Here is a 9,252-nt window from a genome sequence, read left to right on the forward strand (position 1 = left end):
GGAGCTTGCAGTGAGCTGAGATCCGGCCACTGCACTCCAGCCTGGGCGACAGAGCGAGACTCCGTCTCAAAAAAAAAAAGAAAAAAAAGAAAAAAAAATAGAAACTGCAAGGAAGCCAGGCACCGTGGCTCACATCTAGATAACTTGAGGTCAGGTGTTCGAAACCAGCCTGATCTACATGGCGAAAGCCCATCTCTACTAAAAATACAAAAAAATTAGCCAGGCATGGTGGCACATGCCTGTAATCCCAGCTACTTGGGAGGCTGAGGCATGAGAATTGCTTGAACCTGGGATGCGGAGGCTGCAGTGACCCAAGCCCTTGCCACTGCACTCCAACCAGGGTGACAGAGCAAGACTCCATCTCAAGACAAACAAAAAAAAAAAAAGAAGGAAAGAGAAAGAAAACGCAGAGAAATTCAAAAGCAAGGCACAGAAATTCACAGAATACCAGAGTTCCCTAAAAGACCTCCCACATCATCACTGAAAAAATTCAACAGGAACTACATGGCAGGGACTGAAAACCCACTCAGAAAGGAAATTTGTCCTAAACTAACTTTCACTTGCCAAACACTGTACCAGGCACCATGTTGAGCTCAAGGGGTTAAGAGCACAGGCTCTTGACTTGCATATGGGGTGTACTGGTCTATGTCATTTTATTTATTTATTTATTTTGTAATTTGAAGATATGCTTAAAAGTTGGGAGATCTCACAGAAACATCCAGGTATCTGGCTTCTTGAAAAAAATGAAAGATCTAGCAACATGGGCCCAGCATTCCCTCACTGGCAACTCTAAGCTGGAGCAGAGAAGCCACCGAAGCCTCCAGCAAAGGACATGCCCTCCAGCCAGCTTGTCGCAGTCCCCACCATACCCTCCTATCATCCCAACAACAGATGCAGCACTTTACTCATTTATGCTCCCTGTCTGGCCCCAGAGGTACTAGAGTTTGTCACTCCCTCTCAGGGAAAAAAAAAAGGCGGGGGGACAAAAGTGCCCCCTGTGCCTAAGAAGTGCAGAGTCTAATGGAGGAGGCAGACAAGATAAGAAATTACAATAGGGTGTGATACCAACTACACCAGCAGAAGAATGGCCAGGGTTCCACAGAAACCCTAAGGAAGGTGAAGGAAGGTGCAACTAACTCCACCAAAGGTAGTTTAGGTATCTAGGGTGTGTTCACAAAAGAGAAGACATCTGGGGAAGGTCTTGCAGGAGAAGAAGAGCCTGGTCAGATGGCAAAGTAGGAGCAAGTCACTCTACACGTATGAAGAGGTGAGATGTCTGAAAGATACAGAGTTTTTTGGGGATGGGTTAGGCAGAGAAGGAACTTCTTCCCTATGATGCTAACAATTTTCAGCTGAAATCTGGGGCACTGGGGAGTCAAGCAAGTTACTTAAGCAGAGGCTGACATGATCAGATTTGTTTTTTTAAGGAATGATGCTGGCAGCAGTATAGAAAACAGCCTGGAACAAAGAGCCCTTGCTGGCCAGCACCCCCACTGGGTACTAAGGCGAACCCCCTTGCGTTAGCTTCCCGGTGCTCGGAAACTGTCCATTCTCTGCCAATGATACACCTCTTGACCACTTGGCCTGTTTTGCTTTTACAGACTGATATGGGTCAACGTAGTTATTGCTCTCGAACTGGCATAATGAAAATATTCTGAGTTACTATATAATGCAGACATTTGAAAGGGTCAAAACGCAGTAACGTAAGTCTCTACTGATGATCTCAATTCCATACAACAGAGATATCCTTTCACCTACCACGTGTCCTTTCCTCACTTACGTATCTCTGACAGTAGCGAATCCGGAAGCTTCCAATAAAATAGCCCCTACCCCATGTGAGGCACAAGTTTGATTTTCCTTATACTTAAATCACTACAACATATCCCCCAACACTATTCTCAACTACCCTTAAAGGAGCCACCCAGAATACACCACATTAAGTTGAGCTTTGAGGCAAGATTTAAGGGTGATAAAGATATGGGTCCAAAGGAGAATCATTTTACTCAGTAGCCTATTGGCATGTACCTGATGAAGCAACAGCACATAAAGATCAATCACAAGGATATCAGGCTGCTGCACAGAAATGAAATGAGATGCAAATAACAGACACGTCCCCTCAAAGCAATAAAAATTAAATCGGTTTTGCTTTTCTCCCTCAAATTCAGTCAAATCTAAAAAAAAAAAAAAAAAAAAAAAAATCAGATAGGGAAATCAACAACAAGAGGCTTTTAAAAACGGTCTCAAAATTGTAATAACCCCAAACAGACTATTTCCCAGACTTTTTATTGTTATAACAAACAAACCCATCTTTCACTTCTTGTCATTTGCAATTACTGTGCCATAATTGAAAATCACTGAATCACCATAGGGCTTAGGGGAGAGAGGGCCTACTAGCTCTGAGCTGTCACTGTAATCACCACAGAATAAACAATATCAAGAGATCTTTCTTCATCATTTTTAACCTATATATTGCAGAGTCTCTGAAAATTGTATACTCTGTAATTCCCCTCTTTCCCTAAAGATGGCATGACATTTCAAACCATTTTCCCCTTCAAAATACTGTTTTTCTCTTCTTCAACAGTCAGTATGACGTCTGCCCCAAAAGACTTCAGCATAATTTTGAATCTATTTGTAGGAGCCAAGAATTCAATTAAGAGAAAAATTATCTTGGAAGGGTTTGGGCAATTCAGCCAATTAACCCTCTTGTAACTGCTGAGAAAGGAACCTGAACTGTCTAACAAAAGGCTACACAAAATCAAAAGGAACAGACTAGGGCAGGGGGTGAAGGATTCCAGGAATTTGGGTCCTGTCTACACTTCTGCCCATTAACATGGTCACACAATGCCCTCGGCCTCTGACCGTTGGGAACGCCTGGGAGAGTACAGCCCTCCACTCTGCAATGGGCTGCAGAACCTCAAGTGTTCATCTGCAGCCTCTTCATCTCCCCACCTGCAACAGGATTTAACCAATGTCCCTACCAACGTTTCAGTTTATAGACTTTAAAAGGTCAATAGCAGGACCATTGAGCTTATTCTTTGTTAATAAGCTCTGTGTCCATGATCTGATGAACTGAGATTCACTTTCTAATTAAAAGGAAGGAAGGGAATTTGCAGTGGTGTGGGAGAGAGGGTCTTTCCCTTTCATCTGTTCCCAAGCCAGATTCTCCTGCCCCATCCCTCACCTTGGTTGCTTCTTCCACACTCTCCCTCAGGGCCTGCAGCTCAGCATCATATTGCTCCTTCAGCTTGTCCATCTCCTGATCATGGCTGGAAACCTCTTCTTTCAGGGCTCCCTTCAGGGCAGTGAGTTCACGCTCTCGCTTTCTCAAGAGGTCTTCTTGCTCCTCTTTGGCAATCAGGAGATCTTGAAGATCCTGTTTTGCCTGTAAGAGCTCCTAGAGAGAAGAAACATGAAGGGAGGAGGTGATGATGAAACATCTTGTTGAGAGGCCCTGTATCTCCCCTCCAGTTCAGTCCCCATATGCACGGCCATCTCACCTTGCCCTGCCACTCTCTCCTTCTCATCCCACAAACCTGTTTAAACCATTTCTTCCTCTCCCCCTGCACTTCTCAGAGGCCATGATTCCCTTGGATTCCTCTGTCTTTGCTTCTTGGAGATTCGATTGAATTTGAGGGAGAAAGGAGAAACTAATGTAAATTTCACTGCTTTGGTAAACACGTCTGTATTTTCCATCTCGTTTCACTTCTGTGTAGTGATCTGTTGCCCTTGCTGTTGCCCTTGCTCTTGCCCTGTGTGTGCTGTTGCTTCACGGGGGACACGCCAACTTGCCTACCTTGCTTCATATCCCCTAGGACCCTGAGTGTGGTCAAACCCTTCATCCACATTCCTTGTACTCAGGATGACTTTGCCTGTTTTTCTTCTATCTCATTTGCCCATCTGAGCAGAGCACAATATTCACATTTTCCCCTTCTTAACTGCCAAGTATTAATGAGGAAGGTCACAAAGCTGGGGCAACAGGCTCCACTACAAATCACATTACCTGAGCCTAGTGTGTCCTGCCAAAGGCTTGGCGCTCCTTTTCCTCCAGCATCTTTGTTCCAGACCTTCTCAGTTTTCCAGCTCAGGACTCGCCCTCACAGACACTTTTGCCCTTCCCTCAGCCAGAGAGATGTGGGCATGCTGGCTCCCTCTCCACCTCAATCCCTCTACACTCCAGGCCTTCTTCCACCCAGTCCCTCCACAGAGAATGCACTGTCCCCTGCCAGCCTGCTCCCAGTCTTCACTCCATCAGTTATTGACATGCTTTGGCTCTGTGTCCTCACCCAAATCTCATCTCGAGTTATAATTCCCATAATCCCCACGTGTCAAGGGAGGGACACTGTGGGAGATGATCGGATCATGGGGTAGTTTTCCCTACGTAGTTCTTGTGATAGTGAGTTCTCACAAGATATGATGGTTTTATAAGGGGCTTTTCCCCCTTCGCTCACTCTCTCTCCTGCCGCCTTGTGAAGAAGGTGCCTACTTCTCCTTCTGCCATGATTGTAAGTTTCCTGAGGCCTCCCCAGCCATGCGGAACTGTGAGTCAATTAAACCTCCTTTGTTTATAAATTACCCAGTCTCAGGTAGTGTCTTTATGGCAGAGTGAGAATGGACTAATACAGTTGTCTTTTCTTTCTGCCATTTTGTTCCTATCCATATTCTTGAATCTTGGTAACCTGCCAAACTTCACCACCAAAATGTTTGAAAGCATAATTTCTGTTCACTGCCTCTACTTCATGACTGCCCGTTCACTCCTTAATCTCTTGCTGTATGATTTTTGTCCCTACTCTACCAAGACAGTCCCCTGAGGTAACTGTGACCTTTAATCATATCCGATGGCCTTTTCCCAGTCGTCAATTTTCTTTACCCCTCTGTCATCCTCCCTTCCTGTCTCTCTAAGACGTCCTTCTTTCTTGGAATGCCAAGATAACACAGACTCCTGTTTTCTTCCCTCAGGCTGCTTCTTCTGTGATAGTCTTTTCTGGCTTTTCTCTCCCTCTTCCCAAAATCTATGATGATCTCCAAGAATGCAACTTTGCATTCTTTACTCTCTTTCAGCAAGCTCATTTTTGTTTTTCCAACTATTAATTCTATGTAAATGACTCCTAAACGTTTGCCTCTTACCCTTCTCTGAGTTCAAACCTGCACTAACACATTCAAAGACCTGCTAGATGCACCCATCTGGGTGTCCTGTGACACCTCAGATTCAGTAGGATTACAGTCTCAAGAGAATTCATCATGCTCCTTCCTTCCTTCTTCCTTTGTTCTTTGCTCTTATGAAAAGCACCACCTGCCCCCTCAGCACTCAAGCTCAGAAACTTGGCAGCAACTTTGACTTTTCTCTCGTCCTGGTCTCTCACAACCGAAAATTAGTTCTGCAATATCTTCGATCCTTTCCATTTCCTCCCTGGGTAAAGCCCTCCTCACCTCCTGTGCAGGTGGTTTACAATAGCCACTCAGCTGCTTCCTGCATCCAGGCTCTCGCCTACAGCCTCTAAGGCAATCCATGTAGCATCTTCTGTCTGGAGTGCCCTTTTCCCTTCTCAGGCCCATCTCTCCCTGCCTTTCAGAAAATCTTTGAAGACCCAGATACAGTTTGTCCTCCTCCAAGAGGTCTTCCTTGAATATCCCTCTTGAATACCCATCTCACTTTAGCTGTTCTTCTAACAGTACTTAATACTTCTTATTTTACATTCTATATATTTTAATCATTTTTCTAATCTGCATTTGGCTTCCCTACTTATCCTTCTTGAAAGACGGATACAGATCTGATTTATTATAGTTTTGATGCAAAGATTAATATTGGGAGCACTTATCTGTTCAGATATAAATAAACAAGTGCAGTACAGGTGTCTGGAGATGTCAGAATTCTAAACTCATCAGTTATTTCACCTGTGGCTTCTGCATAAGAACAGGCAGGACCTGTTCTCTTGGAGCCCCTGGGGACCCAAGGCTTCAGAAATGATAAGCTACTTTCCATTCAAGAAGTGTGTCCCTGATGAGGCAAGAAACATTTTATTGATTTAGGGATAACTGACAATGAGATCTCTTTCTTTTTCTCTAGGACATGCACCTCCATTGAACCAGAGGAACCTCTACAATCCCAGAATAGGGCTGCATTGCACAGACTAAGATTTTGCCCGTCAAGAATCTAACTAGCAGGCATTGACAAGCTCAGATGAAATGTCAAGAGACCTATGCAAGTAACAAGGCCAGCTCTGGCTCTTTCAAAGCACCAAACACAGAGATCTTATGAAAATATACCCTGTCCTGATATTTATCAAAGAGGACGCCCTGCTGCCGCTGCCCAGCCCCTTCTTAAGGAAGATCAGAGTCTCTCCTGAATTACTGTTGCTTCCGGCTACCCCCAGGGCTTCCGGGAACCTCCTGCCAGCATCTTTAGCGCAGGCCCTGTGATTCTGACCCGTTTCCTGCTTTTACTCTCACACGTTTCTCAATTGTTTGGACGATAAGACAGTTCCTCTCCCCACACTTATCTTTTCCAGCATATCTCTGTGTTTTGTGTTGCCTTTGTGTGCTGCCGCCAATGCATGTCAAGACTGAAGTTTTTATGGCCCATTCTGCACCGACATGCTGTTATCTATGGCTGGGGCTGTCGCTTAAGTGGACTGTGCAGCACAAATCCAATCAGATTACACCTCGCCATATCACTTAGTAGCACTTGAAGTTTTCCAGAGTAGAAACCAAAAGGTACATGAGGTTTCAAAAACTTCACTCCATCACCTCGGGGCTTAATTATATCAAGCAAAGAAGGCAGAGAAAAATACATAAACTTCAAAATGTAAGTATACCTCCATTAGAGGTCAACTTGCCTCTCTGTGGACTCCAATTAAAGAAAACAAGGGAAAACTGGCTGTCTGGGAGTGGCGAGAGCTAGGAAAGTTGACGGTGTTTGGTCCTTATGTATCATAAGAACTGTGCTGAGCATGTCTAACAATCCAGAGAGATGGATATTCAAGGAGATGAAGATTATTACTCTTCATAAACGGACGAAGCTCTGAGACTCTAACATGCCTAAGATCACACAGCCTTACAAGCAGCAGAGTCAAGAATGGGACCTAGATGGGTCCTAATGCCCTTTCCCTTCACTATGGTCACTACAGACCTGACCACAAAACCACACACTCAAGAAGGCTGAGAAGCAAACAGTCACACTGGAGTTCATCCATTAGATGCTGTTATGGTTTGGCTGTGTCCCCACCCAAATCGCATCCTGAACTGTAGCTCCTGTAATTCCCTCATGTTGAGGGAGGGGCCCAGTAGGAGATAATGGGATCATGGGGTGGCTTCCCCCATACTGTTCTCATGGCAGTGAGTAAATCTCAGGAGATCTGATGGTTTTATCAGGGGAAACCCCTTTCATTTGGCTCTTGCTTCTCTTGTTTGCCACCATGTGAGATGTGCCTTTCACCTTCTGCCACGATTATGAGGCCTCCCTGGCCACAGGGAACTGTGAGTCCGTTAAACCTCTTTCTTTTGTAAGGTGCCCAGTCTCAGGTATGTATGTCTTCATCAGCAGCGTGAAAACAGCCTCGTACAGATGCCACCAAAACAGAACGCTGTGTTTGGCTGGAAGACCCTTTAAGGAGGTCTACCTTCTTAAACTAAAGCAAAGAAACACGACCAGAGCCTGAAGAAACGGGTAGATGGAGATCTAAGAGAAAAAGGAACACACTATGGGACCAGCTGTACTGCGGCAGCAGCAGGAGCAGCAGCAAGTGACCACCCCAACACCATGCGCACTGAGAAGCAGGCACCAGGATGTCCAGAATGGCAAGGTATTTACTCACAAAAAGCTTTACTTCACACACCACCTGGGCACGAGCATGACACATCAAAATGAGGAAGACACCAATCTAGACCCTCTTTTGCATAAGTGCTTCCCAGAAGTTCCACAGGGTCCCTATCTCTGGCCCATGCTCACTGAAAGCGTAAATAAAAGGTTTTATAGCAATGGTAGCTGACAGAGAATTCTGTCATTTTTTTGTTCCAGAAGGATGGCCAAGGAAGCATCACACGGCTGGTGAGAATCACGATATTTTTGGCTGCCTTTTTCATAAAAATGCGTAGAATGTTCAAAAATATCATTACAAAAGAAGTTTTAGAGACATAATTTCTGAGCACAATCTCTCCTCAGACCAACACAATTTTTATAACCAGACTATTTTAATAAGACTGAAGTACCTGCATCTTGGCAAATGCCAGGAATAAAACACCACAGGACTGTGCTGGAGTGAGGCCCATCTCTCAGCACTGCAGGCTCCCATCAAAGCAGACATTTGATAATTAGAAAACCTCACCATCGTGGCACTTAGCAAGCTGTCTCACGGTGACCTGTCACCTTCAGAATGGAAGGTAACGCATTCATGACAAAGAAGTGGTGGAAACCTATTCTATAATCATTCTTGTAACTTGAGCTGAAAAACAAAAATTTCAGAATCATCTATTTAACTGAGAATAACAAAGTCAACCCATTGTTGGTCAATTTTATGGCTTACTCTAAGAAAACAAAGTATTTTCTACTATTTCTCCCTTCTTTTTTTTTTTTTTAACTGTTTTATTCTTTTTCTTTTTTTAAGTGAAAGTCAGTTTATTAGAGAAGTAAAGAAACAAAAGAATGGCTACTCCATAGACATAGCAGCCTATTCTTTCTTAATGTTACTTTACTGATTGCATACAGGGGTCCAGTGTTATTTAACAAAATGTGACATATTAAAAGATATTTCATGCAAAATCTGGTCCATTATGCAGGACTTGCAAAACTTGGGCCTTCAACCTTTTTCCAACATTCAAAAGCAGAAGTGTTTAATGCTCATTGTGTTAAGAGTTAACATTCAAAAGCGTAAGTGTTTAATGCTCATTGTGTTAAGAGTTTGTTCCAAGCTAAATGCCATGGGGAACTTGGCCACAACTATACTCTGTTATCAATTTCCCCCAGGTCACTTTTTATTCAGATATGAAGAATAAATTAAAAGTGACAAGGAGACAGGGTCTATTTTATTAGTGATACAGAAACCATAGATCATAGTTTAAGTGTTGCTGACAAGTCAAAGGAAACTGATAAAAACAGAGGGTGACTTTCTGGAGCAAGAGAAACCCACTTTGACATAGGGAAGCTAATTACACCGTAACTCATCTTGCAGAAAGGCAGCAGTAAATGATACAGTTCCTATTACGGGAAAGAGACAAACAACCTGCAAGCCAGCAACATCAGGAACAGGTTTAAGAAAA

At 43.9% G+C, this 9,252-nt stretch overlaps 1 protein-coding gene across 1 annotated transcript in view; it reads right to left on the reverse strand.

Moving 5' to 3' along the window:
* The window catches only part of CGNL1 (cingulin-like 1), a 135,373-nt gene that overhangs the window by 89,777 nt on the left and 36,344 nt on the right, over nucleotides 1–9,252 (reverse strand). Inside the window, exon 8 of the mRNA XM_011940571.1 lies at nucleotides 3,182–3,394. Within this exon, the coding sequence (XP_011795961.1) occupies nucleotides 3,182–3,394 (213 nt within the window). The remainder of the gene's footprint in view (nucleotides 1–3,181; nucleotides 3,395–9,252) is intronic.

This window comes from Colobus angolensis, unplaced genomic scaffold, assembly GCF_000951035.1.
Source record: "Colobus angolensis palliatus isolate OR3802 unplaced genomic scaffold, Cang.pa_1.0 Scaffold19, whole genome shotgun sequence".
Taxonomy (NCBI): domain Eukaryota; kingdom Metazoa; phylum Chordata; class Mammalia; order Primates; family Cercopithecidae; genus Colobus; species Colobus angolensis.